This window comes from Hirundo rustica, chromosome 20 (genome assembly GCF_015227805.2).
Source record: "Hirundo rustica isolate bHirRus1 chromosome 20, bHirRus1.pri.v3, whole genome shotgun sequence".
NCBI lineage: Eukaryota > Metazoa > Chordata > Aves > Passeriformes > Hirundinidae > Hirundo > Hirundo rustica.
This window is the reverse complement of record NC_053469.1, coordinates 6,165,370-6,182,588: the sequence shown is the minus strand read 5'-3', so window position 1 is coordinate 6,182,588 and position 17,219 is coordinate 6,165,370. Positions and strand designations below refer to the sequence as shown.

Genomic DNA, 17,219 nt, shown 5'->3' with positions numbered 1-17,219 from the left:
TTTTCCTTCTCTTCCAATTTTAGGGGATTCTGCTATCTCTGGACTATATTGTGTTTTACCTGGTTCCTGGGATTCACGCAGGGAAATTCTGAAGGTAAATTGCACTTTTTTTTTTTTCCTCTCCTCTTTCAACAAAAGTAAAAGCCAAGTGCTTTGGTACCAGTGTAGGATTATAACTTAGCAATCAGTGTCTGAACCCAGTGCACAGTTAGATGCATTTATTGCTGATGGTTGCAGTACAGATGATATAGATAGTGCAGTTAACAGCTGGCAAAAAAAAAAAAAAAAAAATATATATATATATATATAGCTTTTGTACAGGTGATTGTGTGATTCCCACAGGATTTTCAGAGTCTGTCTGTCTGGTGGAACTGGTGGGAGCGAAGCATTTTGTGTCTAAAAATGTCACTGGCATCTACCTGCACTTGCCAGGATTTAACTGCTTTTAGGAACTGCCCCTTGAGACTGGGGCTTTATGGAATTAAATGTCTCTGCAGACAGATTTTTCCTTGACTTTGGTGCACCCCAGGCATACCCCTGCCAGCACAGGGGATGTCACACACACAGAAATAATGTGAGTTCTAAAGGTAAGAGCAAATTAAAGGGAGGAAAATCCCACAGGGTTGGTTGATAATAGAATGGCTGTATCTGGTTCAATCCCTGTGCTGTAAGGGAATGTTCTGTAGAGGAGTGACACCTTCAGCCTGTCCTCACCCCCCTTCTCCAGGCATCACCTCCCTGGTGCTGCCAGGGACAGGACTAGGCTGAGGTACAACAATCAAGGACCCTACAAAAGGGGATGAAAATCTTCAAAGCCAACAAAAACACACCAAAAAAAAATTCCTCTTTAATAATTGATAGTGAGTGCTGAGCATCTCTGCAATATCTGTTTGGAAAGTTGCCTTGTCCTCTTAAAATAGCAGCACCTTTCCCACGTGGATGCCTTACCTGGGTGTTTGCTGGAAGTGAACAGCTTCCCCTGCCGTCAGCAGACGACACTAAGTGGACTAGCAGGCTCCAGGGCTCTCCTCTCAGTCTCTAAAACATGAAGGAAAAATAGAAATTTGGTCAACACTCAGCTGTCAGCCAGCCCATGGACCACTTTTTACAGGGGGGGGAATAGATCCCTGCCATCAGCAATTTTGAAAAATGTAATATTTTCCAAGTTCTGCCTCCATGCAAAGAGGTGAACATCTGGCTGAATTACTTAGTCAAGCAGTTTTCAGAGCAAGTTTTATGTCAGCTCGTAAAGAGGCAGAACAAATACTGTGTCTTGGCATCTCGCTTTTCAAGTAGATTATAATATGCTGCTCATATTCACCTCTATCCATCACTTTACTCCTGTGATAATTATGGGATGGAGCCATGTCTTTTGTTACCATCAGTCTAAAGCAGACTCTTTAATTTCACTCTCGTATTTACCTTGGTGTAGTCGATAACTCCTCTCTGAGATACTTTCTCTGCGATAAAAGAATTTTTAAAAACTTGCCTCGTTTCCACACAATGAGAGAGAGCATTTCCTTCTGGGTACCAGAAAATAAATCCTTCCGAGAAGGTAAAGGCTGAAAGAAAACATTTGTGACTTGAGGCTGTGTTATCACCCAGGATTTTCAAACATGAGAATCAGAAGCAGTAAGAACTTGTTCATAGGTCAGTGTGAGGATGAAATTAAGCCAATGCTGTGGGCTTTTAAAAACACTGTGGCTGTTGCTCTAAGGATTAGGAGTCTTCCTGTATGCTGGAAAATCAGGGAACACAGAGGATGATCTTTCCGTAAGTGTTACAAATCCAAAAGACTGTTGAGGTGAGTTCATTTGCTGTGTGCTGGTTAAGGGTCTGGGCAGTAACTTTTGGAACTGCTGCGCTTATTCAATCCTGTTTTAGCTGTGGGCATCACATCTTGGCTGTTGGAATCTGGGAAGCTGCAAGTTATTTCTCTCCTGCTTTTTTGGCTTCTTTTTCTCAGACAGCTTTTTGTGTGGGGAAAGGGGGAGGGAAAGAAGGAGATGGGAAGGAGAACAATAAAATATTTTTTGCCCTTTTCCAGAGATGATCAGGCATCTCTGTGTACCTCACTTCATGCACAGAATTCGATAGATGAGTTTTTCCCAGTTGTTCAAACGTTGCTACAGGAACGTTGTACCTTTGAAGCACTAGGGATCAGGAAGCTCTAAGTGAATGTTCCTTTTAAATAACATGTTTTGATGGAAAAATCCACAGAGGAAAAAGTTTGAAGGGGAAAAAATCCTCTGCTAAACTTGGAGCTGCTTCGGGAAGTCAGAATTACCTTGCATTTTACATTAGTTGATGACATCCCGTATCCCAGGAGATGTGCCCCAACAGCCCGGGACAGTTGGATGGGATGGAGAGGAGATGGGCTGGGTGCTCAGGAGCCCTGAGCTCTGTGCCTGGACCTAGTGCTGGAAAGTCCACATACATGTCCTGCACGGGGACTCTTCACTCAGATTTTGTGTAGGCATCCAGAGTTTGGCTCCACCGTAGCGGGGTTTCAGGGAGAGGAGCGTTTGGGTTGTGCTTTTTTTTCCCTTAAGCACTCCTGGATGCTGTTACTAACGAGGCACTTGGGTTGGGCTTGCAAACAGCAGCCATCCTCTTGAGCAGGGAAAAACATCCTTAGGTCTTTGCAGAGCAGCTACCAAATAAATAACTCCTAGAGTGTGCAGCATCTCTAGCAGAGACAACCTCTGTCTGCCTCTGAGGGAGAACCTAAAAATACATGTAGAAATTGGAAGCTGGAGACTGGCTGCTTGCTTAAGTGGTAAATTTATTTCCTTAGGGATAAATCCTGATGCCTTTGAAGTCTGTGGCAGGGGTCCCACTTCACTTCACTAAAGCCAGGCTTTGGCCTTTGCTGTTTCATGGGCTCTGGAGGTTATCCAGGATGAAGACACTGCCATGATTCCTCTGTTCAGAGGGGAAGGCTGTGCTGAGAGGCAGACCTGTTGGACAATACGGAATAAAAACAGTGGGGGGACCAAGGATTTCAGAGTATGGGAGAAATTCTGTCGGTAACACTTGGCCATGCTGTGCAGTAAATTACCCCTCTGCACAGAGTGGGAATGTTTCCACCCTTTTCTACCTCTGATGCACCTTCTCCAGGGTAGTGTCTGCTAGAAAATTACTTAAGCTTCTTTAAAAAAGGAAGGGGGGAATAAAGCTAAACTCAGGCAAAGTAAATATTTATTGACCCGTTCTTACACACAAAAATGGCCGAGGTTTTTGCCAAAGTCAAGGAACAGAAGTTTTCTCATCATTCTCCTCCCTTCCTGGCCCAGCAGCATTACAGGTCTCAGACTGCTTGAGGCTACCACCCTTCTGGCCAACACCAAGGGTCTCTTTAAGTGACAGTTCTCCAAATACTGTGTTCTGTGCAGAACATTTAAGAGTTAAGGGTGAAAGCAGCCAGATACCAAGGCTCCTTTAGAAAAGGAGCTCAGTTTGTTGGGTTTTTTCCTTTGTTGATTTAATCTAGGAGAGTTGCAATCCCACGGTGGTGCCATGGGATTGGCATGATTGGCACCACCACCTTTCTGAGTGTTAATTTCTTGCCTTGGAACATCAGCATTTGGGTTGTACAGCCCTGAGTGGCTTCCCCAAAGTGCACTGAAATGGGAGAGTTGGCTGGTCCAGGAGTGATGGGGTGGTTGCATTTGGGCAGGAAGAGGGGAGGAAGTGCAGTTATCCGAGCTCACTGCCAACAGTGCTAGTGTCACAGGAGTCATGATCACCTTCACAGGGTCACTTGGGTTGGAAAATCATCAAATCCAGCTGTTAAGGGCTGCCAAGCCAACCACTAAACCATTAAATGTCCTCAAGTGCCACATCTGATGTCTTTTGAGCACTTCCACTGATGGTGACTCCACTGAGCAGTTGGTTCCAATGCTTTACAAACCTCTTGGTGAAAAAAAAGTTCCTACTCTTCATTCTAACGCCCCCTTCCCCCCACCCCCAGAACAACTGGAGGGCTTTTCCTCTCATCCTATTGCTTGTAACTTGGGAGCAGAACCTGACCCCCACCTGACTACAGCCTCCTGTCAGGGAGTTGTAGAGAGTGAGACGTTCTCCCCTGAGCCTCCTTTTCCTCTAGGCTGAGCTCCTTCAGCTGCTCAGCACAGGACTTTTTGCAGGTCTGGGCACATTTACCTTTGCAGCTTTGCTCACGTAGACCTCAGCATCTTCTCCAGTCAAGTAATTCAGCTGAGGCTGCTGCCAGCTGGCCCCAGTTTGTGTTGCTGTTGCCTGCTAATCTGAGCTGTGAGTGACTCCTGATACACCTCAGGGGCAGAAAGAGGGGATTCTGCTTGTCTGTCTATTGCAAATTCTTCCTGGAGCTGGGGGAGAAGTGTTCTCTGGGCATCACTCCTTCTCCTGTCTTGAGAGGGGCACCTGGCTCCTAGGTGGCATTATACAGGAGGCAGATCTTACCTCCACTACCCAGCGGCAGCCACAACCAATTTCTGAGCTCTTCAGAAACCAAGTCTGGTTCCAACCTATTAAAATAATTTAATGCTGTAAGATGATCTGCTGGGAAAAAAAGTAGTGTTGTTGAGATCCTTGAGCAGTTGACTGAAATCTAGGTGCAATTTTTTCATGCTGAAAGGCACCTGCGCTTCCCTAAACTCTCCAAAGATCAAAAGCTGCTGCTTGCTAGCTTGGAGAGAGACAGATACAAGGCTTTTGCTCCCCTTGGAAGTTTTGTTACTTGCCCTCTGAGGATATAAAATTTTGCAATCTCAATCTGTTACTCAAATTCCTTTCCAGCTATGTGGTCAGTACTCACAATCAAATCCCAGGAGGAGAGAGCTAGTGGTGCTCAGTGGGAAATTTCCTTGTGGTGAGGTCAGCTCCCTCCAGAACATCTGAGCTGGTCCCTGGTGGGACAGGAGAACTCACCAGGTACACCACGGAGCCGATGCTTTTTGGCAGTTGCTGGTTGAGCATACACTTGCTCCTCACGTGATGTGAGAAGAGCTGTGAGCTCTCATGCTGGTTATGGGAATACATATGTGAGAGGATGGGATTAGATATGTGAGTTGGGATTTCCTGTATCCTGTTGCCTTTGTGCGTGGATTGGTTTGACCTCCTTCCACACCCACCCAGCACCTCACAAAATCTTTGTGCTTCCCTTTCAGATGTGGACGTTCTTCAAAGGCTGGGCCTGTCAGGGAAAAGACCATCGAGTGGATGGTCCTCCTCACGTACAGTTCCTCAAGGAGTCATTCCTTTCAAGTCAGGGGTCATCTTCACTCAGCGAGCCCGTGTGGAAGCACCGCTCAGCACCCTCCTCCCCGCCGGCTCCAGCCCTGACCTGCTCCTGGTGCTGAGCCTCTGCTCCCACCGCATCAACAACGCTTTTCTCTTTGCCGTCAGGAGCAAAAAGAAAAAACTGCAGCTGGGGGTGCAGTTCGTGCCTGGGAAGATCATCGTGTACGTGGGCCACAAGCGCTCTGTATATTTTGATTACAATGTCCACGATGGCCAGTGGCACAACATTGCCATCAACATTCGTGGCCAGACAGTCACTTTATTTACTTCTTGTGGGAAGCGCAGAGTACATGCGGATTTGCATTTTAAAAAGGACGAGGCGCTGGATCCTCACGGATCTTTCCTCTTTGGGAAGATAAACCAGCGCTCCGTGCCCTTTGAAGGAGCCATCTGCCAGTTTGATATTTATCCTTCCGCCAAGGCAGCTCATCATTACTGTAAATACCTGAAAAAACAGTGCAGGCAAGCAGATACCTACCGGCCAATCTTGCCCCCACTCATCCCCCTCCTGCCCAGGGATCCCAGTGCCTCCCCCAGTACCCCACAGCCTACGGAGCCCTCGCTGCAGGGTCTGAAAAACCTGACCACTGCTGCCCCAAACTTGGAGCTTGGCAGGGTCACTGCACCCCTCAGGACGAGGGGTTCGGGTGCCACCACCCTCACATTGCTGTCAACACCACCGTCACAGCCGAGACCAACTACCAAAGCCACCAAGGTCACGGTGGCCCCGCCTGTTCCGTCAAGTACCAAATCCCAGGTACCCACCCTGTCCTCGCTCCCTCGGGGCACGGGGACAGCCCTCAGGGGGTCTCAGCCCACTGCCGGCGCACGCAGGGAGAAAACTCCCCTTCCCCCTGCCAGAAGAGCCCCACCAACGAGCCAGAGCCCGGTCACGGCCAGCAGGAAGGAGTCCAAGCAAGAGACCAAAAAGAAAATCAACCAAAAACCGACTGCTGAGCCCCCAGAATCGCCCGGTACTGTAAGGCCGACGAGGAGGGTGGCTGAGAACACAACGAGCAGCGTCCACCTTGTCACCCTGAAGCCAACCCCGCAGAACCCGAGCCGTGGGCCCATCCCAAAGAAGCACGTGCCGTCCCCCACCAGGAGAGTGGATCCCAGTGTCGTCCCTCTGGTGTACACCAAGCCACCCCTGGGGTCTGCCCGGCCCGGCTCCAGAGCCAGGGCACAGACCTTCAACCTCACAACCCCGCCTGCCACAGATGGCTATCAAATCTTTGACCCCTTGGGACCAACTCCGTTTCCATTCTTGTTGGGATATCCAGGAGTGAAAGGAGAGAGAGGACCTCAGGTATGTTCAGGCTCTTGGTGGTGGCTGTTCTCAGTTTGGCAGACCACAACCTCCAGGGCTTTCTGTGAAGCTTGTCCAAGTGTGGCAGCCAAGCACCGCTGCGTTCCTGATCATCACGATTTTAGCATAAGTCTCAGTTTGAACCTGAGTTTTAAGCGACGGTGGATGCCATGAAACATTTGTGGTTAAAGTTGATGCTTAATGTTTGGGTTTTAAAAAGAAAGGGGAAAAAAAATAGGAAAAAAAAGAGAAATCCCATTTTCTTTTCCTTTAAATTGCTGGCTAAAATTTTAATGGCCAGGCTGGGCCTATCTTCCACACCCTTGGTTTATCTCTGGTCATCTTCCATAGAAAAGCCAGATGTCTTAAAAACATGCCTCAAATTAAATATTTCTTGGCACTAATTGTTAATTTGTTTTGTATCTGATATTCACAAATCTAGCATATGCAAGCACAGAGATGGCTTCAGGATTTATTTTTTTAAACAAAGTCTCGTCTGTTTTTATGGTATAAGTTTTTCTTGGGTGTTTAGTTCTGCTTTTTATTTCTCATAGCCTGCACTTAAAACATGCAAAAAGTTTCCTTTATAAATTTAACTACTGCATTCCACATAAAAAAATAACCCCTTTCAGGTTGTATATATTGGCCATTGTAAAAGCTTACACAGGTTTTGTAATGCTAAAAGCACTCAGCCCCCACTAATTATCTGCTAGCTGTTCTTTTTTTATTTTTCAAATATGAGAATGCAAACGCGATCGTTAAACTGGCCAACTTTTAGGGGGATTTGGTGTTCCAACCCAAACTGTCAATAGGAGAGAGGGATTGTACATGTAAAATAAGTTTCTCCCAGACATGGCCTTTTGGTTGCCAAGATCCAGCCTAGAGGGAATTTTTACAGCTGACTTCTTAAAATAGTAAAAGAGGAGTTTACAATGGAAATATTGAGGCTGGCATAAGGAATGACCAGTGCTTGTCTCTGCAGGGCTGCTCCTTGGTGGAAGTAACACCTAAAGTGGAATGGTTGGGTCTCCCCAAGTCCTCAATGGGAGCTTAGCAGTTTGTGTTTCCTCCTGGCCCATCACAAAGCTGGGTGTGGTTTCTCTCCATGTTCCTTGGGTGTGCAGTCACCCAGGGTGGTGTTTTGTTCCCAGGTTCCTGCTCCTGAGGGAGGTGAAGGTGGTGCCTGGGCAGGGGTTGGGCATGGGATACAGGCGCCCATCCCTGATGGAGTCTTGGTGCTTGGAGAAGTTTTGCTGAATCCCTGAGTAGACAGAACAAGCTCCAGCTATTCGATCTTTGGGCAGGCTTCTGTGTTTTGTGGAGAGTCATTTCAGGCATCTTTCCAAGAGAAGAAATTCAGCAGTTGTGTATTTCCCATCGAACACCACTTGGCTTTAAGGGTGAATCTGGGGGCCTGCTCCAAGCCCACCAAGATCCTGACCTCTGCCACCTTCTTGCTCTTCAAGTCTCATGAGGGTGACCAAGCTCTGAGTCCCTGCAATGTAAAGAGCTTATTATTGAACTGGAGTGGAAAATCTCTCTCAGGCTTGTGAATCATAGCAAAGAAATGGATTCAGGCTGTGGAGGGCTGAGGGAAGAGATGGCAGGATTTTTCCATCCTGTCTGAGAACAACTGGAGTCCTGAACCGAGGGAAAGGAGAACTTTCTGAGGCTCTGTCTGGCCTGATTCTCTTTGACTGCTGGAAACAAAATCAGGGCTTGGAGAGGGAAAGGTTATGGCTTGGCTGGAGCTGGCTGCCACACGGTGCTCAACAGCTCCTGTGACTCACTCAGAGATCTCTGTACCACGCTTCCCTGGATGTCTCTGACGTGGGAAGGGAAAGAGGAGAGAAGATCGGAATGGGGATGACATGTTGAGAAATTCAGCACGTCCGTGGCCAGATGAGCATGTTTCAGAACAAGCGCTGATAAATGTTCTGTGCTTGAGTAATTACCTGGCGCCATCCCCGTGCTGCTGGGCAGGCATTTCTGGTGAGGTCAGTGATATCCCAGCCTGGAGCTTGGCCTGGCCAGGGCAGGCTGTGCGCTGGGAATGTCATCTGCTGTCTGGCACACCGAGAGCAGGATAAGGTGATGAATTAGTTTTCCCAGTTGCTGCCTGATACAAGGTCTCTTCAGAGAGGTTGTCACCCTGGGCAGGGAGGTGTGTGGGGGGGAGCTGCCTTCTGTCTGGCCACCTTGGCTGTGATTTCTGGGCAGCCTGACAGCCACAGAACCCTTCCACCTAGAGAGAAAGGACTACTGTTCATCCTGATCATCCCAATGGCAGCCATGGTGCCAGGCAGTGATGACTCAGGCTCTGTGGTGTCTGCAGTGGAGGCTTTGTGAATTCTACTAAAATAACCAAAGGAATAATCTTAGCTGTGCCAAAAGGCTCCATCCAGCAGTAGAGGGAGGGTTTGATGGTTAGAGGAGTGTGAGCAAAGGACTGAAAGGATTTATTTAGGAATAAAATTCAGCACCCTCCTTGTGTAAATGTGTCCTTTTGCACACCTGGATGCCGTGCAAAAGGAAACGGAGATTCTGCATCCCACACGCTACTCACAGCAGAGCATTAATTCTCCAAGAGCCTTGGGTTTGCTGAGCAGCTAGAGGAGGGAGGACAGTATGTTCTTAAAAAAGAAAAACTTCTTGGGAGCCATTAATAACCACAAGCATTTGGGATCTCAGCTGTCTGGGGTTTTTTTGAGGGGAGAAATAACAAAAGGAACACCCAGATATCGTGCGAAGTCAGTACCGCAGCACTGACTCAGCAGCTAGCAAAAGTCCCTCTGAATCATCCCCACTGCCCAAAGCACCCCAGCCAGCCTTGCTCCAGAGCTCCAGGCCCTGCAGTGTCACCCCAGCACATGGCTGGAGGGAGCCTAAAACCCCCCTCAAAAGAAAAATGCACACTGAAGGATAGTATCTGTTGTGAGCATGTCAAACTCTTGAACTAAGGCTGTGATGTGATGGCTGTTTGAATCCTCCAGTGGATGGGATGTCATTTGCTTGTCCAGACCAGCAGCAGGTTTGGCAAGGAGATTTTGGGGGGCTACTGTAGCCTCTCCCCTGCCCACCAGCACCACCTGCCAGGTAAAGCTGTGCTAAATCCCTTGCCCTGGTGTGGCTGGGCTCCAGCACAGCGTGCCCCAAGTCAGACCTTTCTCCTCCTGTATAAATCTGCAATTCCAAAGCTCTTTGGTCCCTACAGCCAAGCCTCTTGACGAGTCTAAGCGTTATTTTTAGAGCAAGAAAACCACCCCTTATGCTGAATGTGCAGGCTGGGATCACCGAGAGGCTGTGGAAGCGCTGAGTAACCTAAGAGGAACAGGGAGCGTGTTTCAAGGACACCCCCAGCATCGCAGTCAGAGGACAGAGGGGCTCGCAGCCCTCAGCTCCATCTGCGGGGCCAGCAGCCCCAGGTCGGAGGCGATGGTGGTGCCTGGCAGGCAGCTCCCTCTCCCTCCTCTCTGCAAGGCACATGTGTTTCCAAGCGTGTCCCCAGTCTAGACTGCTCCAGCTGCCATCCTCCGCACGAGCAGTTTGTCTTGGAGCGCGGCTCCTTCCCTAAAGAAGCAATCCCGGCCAATTCCATCAGCGGGCAGGGAAGAGAGGTGACTGGAAACGCCGATAAAATGCATGAAGTGCCTCTTTCCAGCCCTCCTCGCACCTGAAAAGGCCGTTTGAGCTGCCAGTCCATGATAAATTAAGGAGCACACAACGTGTTTGGATGTCTATTAATGAATGAGTCACATTAATAATAAAAAAAGAGGAGACTGCATGCTTTGTATAAAGCATGGGGATAGTTTTATCCTTGCTCACATAATTGGATCACATTTTTTTGGTGATTTAACCGGAAATATCCCTGAAGGGAAACCTGTCAGGCAAATGACCGAGCATCAGAGAGGTCTACTTGTGTAAAATAGAGTTAATCTTGAAGAGAGAGAGGTGATAGTGCGTTTGAGATAAATGTGCTGCAAAGATCTAGGATTATACAAATATATACAAGTATTTTTATAAATTTTTAAAAATAGAAAGTTGAGTAGTAGAGTGGGTGATCCCTCTATTCCTTCCCAGCCTTTCAGGCTGCCTTCCAAGGCCTGGGATTGCTCCAGTGTCCCAAGCACCTCCTGCAGCGCCTGTTCCTGAAATGTCTCCGTAGAAAAGGGGCTCTCATCAAGCTGGAACACTCGTATTTTGTTGTGTATTGTGCTGCTGCTCTGTGAGGAACCCAGTTGTGGACAAGGACCTTTGTGTGCTAGGTGTTGCACAGACCCAGAGCAAACATCTGCGCCTGGTGCGGAAATCGTGTTACAGGGCTGGCTCTCCACCAGCAGCTCAGCTCCTGCCAGAATTTTAGGAGGGCTTTTTGTTTTTAGACTGGTTGAAACCCAGACGCGTCCAAATTTTAATACGATAAGCCTGCCTTGGAGAAGAAAGTAACCAAAGTGTCGGAGGTTTCTTTTCCCCCCCTAAACTTCTAGCTTTGTTTTAGGCAGTTTTTGAAGGCGTGCAGTGCCTGGCAATGACGGGGAGGTGAGGAGAGGTTGGCAGGCTGTTGAAGATGAGGGGTTTTTTCTCTTCTTCTGTTCTCCTAAGCAGGGAATTCTGAATTCCAGTGCTGTCCCTGTAGCTGTTCAGTCCTTCTTTGCTGGTGCTTCCCAGACATACAAGGCTAAAGGGGAGATTAGTGGTAGTGACCATTTTCCCTGTAGGAATATTTCTTTCCTTCTTGGAAAAGAGCAGTTCAGGTTCTTTATCTGCAGGGGGAATGTCACTCACTGCTCAGAATATGGTATCAATGTGGGGAGAAGCTTTTGATGTGTTTTCTGAACTGCTTTTTAAGTTGACTTTTACCACAGGCATTAGCACCTGAGAAAGAAGGATGATCTCTCTTCTCTCTGCAGCGCTAGCAGTGTTTAGCACTTCTGAAACAGGTTTTCTGGGACACAGGAGAACTGTGCCACGAGTGGCTGGGCAGAAATACACTGGGAATACCCTAAAGTCAACATGTCCATGTGTCAGTGTGCACTAGAATATGAGCTTAATAGTTTCCTGGGAAATCTCAGCTCTTTGCTGCCAGGCTGAGTATTCCTCCCTGGGGAAACGATTACAGGAATCCTTTACTTTCTGACCAAGTTGATTTAGGAGTCATTTCCCAATTCCCAGCACTGATTCTTGTACTCAGTGTGCTTTAATCCAAGCCTTCCACAGCAGGTTTGGCCTTGCTGAGTTTGGAGCTCAGAAAGCACCTTGCTCCCTGCAGCACTGCTGTGGGCAGAGGAAGCAGTGTGAGGGGAGTTACAGCGTGGGAGAGGCAGAGGTATAAATTAGCAGAGAGAGGAAATGGCAAGATTTCCCTTATCCTCAGGGTCCAATGTATTTTCCTTTCAGACAAGTTGGTTTAATTTTCCATTTGCAATTTGAAGCTCAGAGAGCTAAGATTTTAAAAAAAGTCCCTTTTGCACCAGAAAGTTTCCCAGCAGCAGCTTAGAATAAATCCTATAATCATTTGGTGGGATCGGCCATCGTTGCTAATGCTACCGTGGGAAACAGAGAAGGGTTAAACTTTATTGTGGCTGCCGTAAGCTGCTTCAGGAACTGTTCAGGCTGGTTAACAGCTCAGCTGTTTGGCTTGAGAAGAGAGAGAGTTGCTGCTGCTGCCGAGTTTCTCCTTGATCTCTGATCTTGCTTCTTGTGATAACAGGGTGGGTGTTCTCTGCCATCAGTTTGCAGGAGGAGCAGGCAAGGAGCCAGAGAGACGAGAGCAGCAGTGCCAGGAGCAGGAGCTCACCACAGGAGGCCTCAGCTTTGCTGATCCCTGTGAGGGAGGGCAGGGCAGAGCGCTGATATCCTCATCCCGCTGCCAGCAGCAGGAAATCTCCCCTCTGCTCCTGATGGAATCCCCTAAAGGGCGCAGTGGATGGAGAGGTCCCTGCAGGCTCCGTGTGATCTGACTTGGGGACGAGGATGGAGGTGTCTGGTGAGGGCAGGGGCTGTGTGGGCATCACCCCAAGCAGGCTCTGGGCACCTGGCTGACAGACATCTCCTGCTCTCCCTGTGGAGCCCTGTGCCTGGAGTGGGACTGCATCCATCATTTGTAAGTAGCTGGGCCCTGATCCAGCCCCGTTCTCCTCTGGCTGCCTCTCCGGATGCACGTTTTCCTTGAGTGCGCTTCAGCGCTGCTCTCCCCAGGCAAAGGCAGCTGTGGGATGTGGGGCTCTTGTCTGAGATCCTGGGCTGGGTCATGCAGGGGGGAAAGGAGTCTCTAGGAAGGCACAGTCCATGTCCCATCCAACCCAGCTACCAAGGAACTGAGAAGTGTGAGAAGTACAAAGTGGCCTCACAGTGTGTCACTCCTCACCTCTGCCCCAGTCCTCTTCCACCTTGGAACTGAAAAGTGGTCACATTCTTACCTTCTGCAGTTACTGTAGTGACGGGCACCCCTTAGCCAGTCATCCCACCATCACTTTATCCCTCTTACTCCTCATGAAAAGAAAAAATAAGTCTGAAGGGGTGATAAATCAAAGCACAGTGGCAGGGACTCCTGAATTGTGTACTGCTCCGTGCTTCTCCAGCTAGAAGCCTTTCTCTCAGCTCTGTCTTCCCACTCCAGTGCCGGTATTAACTCTCTCCTTATTTTTGTGTTAGCTTCAGTCTGTTCTGAGCAGCCCACATTTTTGGAGAAGGTTTTTGCTCAAGAAGCCAAGCACAATTGCAGCTGCTGCTAGCAGGAAGGTGGAAAAGGTCACCTCAATTCTGGTACATGGGGAACGCCATGCTCCGACAGTTAGATCTCCTCTTACTTCTTCTAAGGGTGTAAATGGGGATGGGTTTTGGTGGAGGAGAGATTAAGGACTTGGATTAATCTCTGATAAACTCTTCTAAAACTGGTGCTGCCTCAGTTGCACTGGATTCGTGGTTTGATAGTTATCATCCCAACTAAAAGGGCAAGGGGATATTTTTAATAAAAGCTGGGATTCTGGAGCACAATTACACATGAGGCTTAAAAAAACCCTACAATTACGTGTCAATTTGCACAGCTGTATAATTGCATTATGCACGGGGCCCTGAGCTGGCACAATGGCAGGTTAAAACACTGGGATATTGCTAAAATGAGGGTCAGCTGTATCAATGAGGGTTGTTAATACAAAGAGCAGTAATACTGTGTTAGCCAGCACCAAGCAGCTGGCAGAGGGGTCAGATGAAGTGTCCCACGCTATGGAGACTGGACATCTCCAGGGCAGGCAGGGCTGGGCAGCAGCGGTGGCTCATAGGGTGGCAGAAGTCCGTCCCTGTGTGTCACAGTGTCACATCAGCTGTTCTGCGCTTTGGAGGCGCTTTTAAAGCAAGCCCTTTCTTGTTATCTACTGCAGGGATAAAAAGTTACTATTTATTTGTTGTGCTGATAAATTAATAGCACAGAGGACACTGGGCTTTGCTTGTGCCTTCCTTTTTTTTCAATTGTGCCAAGTTTGGCTTTTAAAATAGGTCAGCTTTATACGACTTAATGTGCTGGTTTACGTGTGGGAGGGTTGGTAATAGCAGGGCAGTATTTATCCATCAGTTACCTGTACGGTTCATGCAAGTTCTCTCTTTCCAAAATCTTTTCCTGGGCGTGAGATTTAGGGTAGGGATCTCCTGGGTCAATTTTTTTCCTGCTGAATCATGCCCTTGATGGCTCCTGGGAGCTGCACTAGAGATCATGAGCTTTTTTGCTCCTGCTCATGGGCAGCAGCAGCCTGAGCAGCTCTGAGCAGCAGGGCCAGCCTGGCAGGAGGAGATCCCACGGGGATGATCCAGCGGGAAGGGAGCAAGGCCAGGATGTGGCCGTGGGGCTCATCCTGCACCTGCTCCATTCACTGCACTTTCATCCCTGTGGAAGGTTGCTCCTGGGAGCTGCTGTCCCCCTGCCATGCAGTCAGAGAGCTCAGGCTGCCTTCCAAACATCCTTCAGTCGGCAGCTCTGGTTGTGTCTCCCCACTGAACGCGATGGAAACTTGTCTTTTGTAGCAAGCTACCAGAATATAAATCCTCTGGGAGACGCTTTAATTAACAGTTATTCTTGTCAGACATGTTTGGCTTGGAGGAAAAGAAGTTTCAAGGAGTTACTAGGAGTTGCAGATGGCTCTCCAGAAATCTGAATTCTCCAGCCCACTGAAAAAAAAAAAAAAAAAAAAAAAAAAAAAAAAAAAAAAAAAAAAAAAAAGATGAACAAATTCAAAGGAGTTCAAACCTCATTGGTTAAGTATTTTTTTCATAACCTGCTTCAGATCAGTGCACAGCTGGGCTCCTGATATCTCCACTTTGTTCCTACCCTCTTCCAAGAGCCCTCGCTACTCTGACACGTATGACTTGTCCTTTGCTACAGAGCTGTATTTAAGAATTTCCAACGTTAACACCAATTTTATTACATTTCATAACCTGCTGCTCTAAAATATGAAGTGCTGGGGTGACACATAATCATAGATGATGTTATAACTCATGTAGGAACCGACAATACCAAGAGCTGCACGTGTCCAGCTGATGGAGATTAGAACACACGATGTGCTTCCCTTGCCAAGGTGCTAACACAGAGCAGGAAAATCCAAAGCTGGGAGTCCAGACCGTTGTGCTAACCCTATGGTACAGCACAGGTCCAGGAGAGGGGAGGCATGAGACACAGCTGTGAGCCTGGCAACGCAGGCTGCAGCAGAAAGATGGGGATGCTGTGCCTCTACTCTGTGGAAATACGTGCTCCTGCAGATGTGTTTGTGCGTGGCTTTTTCTCCCTTTATATAGTAATAGTGTAAGCTGAAGAGAAATTTTGGCTGTGGTGCTGTAACTGGCCCTTCTCCCCAGGTCTTCTCCAAATGCTTGTGTTGTGGGCCTCTCTGAAGCACAGTCAGGGGCACCATCCTGTCACAGAACCATCACTAATACCTCTTTTTGTTTTTCTAGGGCCCACCAGGTCTGCCGGGCTTACCAGGACCCCCTGGCAAGAGAGGTTCCCGAGTAAGTGCTTTAAAACTTCCATCCATTTGTATTCACATCTGCCTGTCCTGTTGTTCCAAGGACTGTTGTTGTTCCTGTGGTTAAGTAATGATTTCTTCAGGCCCCTCTCTGTTGAGTTCTGGTCTCCTTCTCCCTCATTCCCTGTTGGAGGTTTTCAGGAGGCCACACTGGTGATTTGCAGCCTCCCTGAGCTAAGGTTTGGCATCAGCAAAGGCTGGGGATGGATGTTTCCAAATGGTTGTCAGAAGAACAAGATCTGTCTGTCTCATTTTGTTTCCAGTATCTGTTCCTTCTTGCAAACCCACTGCTGAATATTAGCTTTGGCTGCTTTTTGTACTCCACTTCACTCTCCCCAGCTTCACAAGTTGTTTAGTTCAAGGTCCTTCGTTAGTGGGACCACGGTCCAGGACCAAGGACTGAACACACACAGAGAATGAGGATTTTTGTTCCCCAGACTGAGACCTGCTCTCTGCCTCCTTTTCAAGCTCTGAAGCAGAGTGCCTTATCTGTTCAGGAATTTGCAATGGCTCCCGCAGAATTTCTTCCTCCCCGAACGAGATTCTGATGCGGATCTCTGTACACCGAGTGCTGCGCTGAGGAAACATCTGGAGCCGAGTGCTGCAGCTAGCTGTGAGAAAAGCCTTGTGCTCTGGCCTGGCTCTCCCAGGGCTGGGCAGCGTGCCTGACCTGGATACGGTGAGGCGCTGGCACGTTCTCCTGGCAGCACGGTGCCGTTTTCCTGGGAGCACAGTGCTGTCCCACAGGGTACAGCCACGGAGCCCCTTTGCTCAGCACTGCACTGCTGTGGGCTGGGAATACAGAGGTGGAAGTGGCTGAGGCTGGAAGAAGGGAATATTTGGATGCGTGATCCAGGCAGCATCCTGGCCTGGCAGCAGAGGGAGATTTCCTCACACATACTTGGCTAAAACTCAACCCCCGTGTAATGTCTTTAAAGAACAAGCAAGAGGCTGAGAGCTGGGAGGCTCGGCATTCCCCCAGGACACTTGTTACGCTCCTGTGAGATCTCACAGAAACCAGCAAAAATAAACTCACCTCCTTTCTCCAAAAGTAAAATGCAGGTCTGCAGGACCCCCGGGGCCTGGGCCTGTGTGAACAGCCCCGAAAGCTGATTTGGGCTGTGAGTGAGCAGGGTTAGGCAGCACCAGGCTCGTGGTTATAGATGGGACAATCTGTTCCATGTTAGAGAAGGTCTTAGTGAAGCATCAGCCCTGGTATCTTGCGTCACAAGTGCCCAAGCAGCGCCCACATCAGTAGATTGCCCAGAGTTTGCGTTTTTTGGCATCCCCATTAAAGGTGGGAGTTGGTGCCTACCCCAGCTCATTGCTTATGAGGGGTGTTTGGTGTTACTTCTGGCAATCCTGTGGTGTGCAAACTGAGCTCCAGGTCTGGAGTCCCCAGCTGCACCCCCTGCCTTTGCTGTATGAGTGACCAAATTTCAGCTCTGCATCCCAGTTCCACTTGAGTTTCTTCTGAAGGAAGTGATGTCATGGAAGCTGTGTCATAATCGTCTGTTATTCCCCAGCTGTGGCGTGCTCCATACTATATTTAAGATGATCCTCTGAAAGACAATAAGCAACAGAGGATTTCTGAGCTCAGTCCCTGCCAG

The 17,219-nt window shown here is 48.5% G+C and overlaps 1 protein-coding gene across 4 annotated transcripts in view; it reads left to right on the top strand.

Moving 5' to 3' along the window:
• The window catches only part of COL27A1 (collagen type XXVII alpha 1 chain), a 184,924-nt gene that overhangs the window by 53,643 nt on the left and 114,062 nt on the right, over nucleotides 1-17,219 (top strand). For all 4 annotated transcript variants that reach the window (XM_040083099.1, XM_040083097.2, XM_058423083.1 and 1 more), the window contains 3 exons: nucleotides 24-94; nucleotides 5,154-6,595; nucleotides 15,539-15,592. In XM_040083099.1, the coding sequence (XP_039939033.1) occupies nucleotides 24-94; nucleotides 5,154-6,595; nucleotides 15,539-15,592 (1,567 nt within the window). The remainder of the gene's footprint in view (nucleotides 1-23; nucleotides 95-5,153; nucleotides 6,596-15,538; nucleotides 15,593-17,219) is intronic.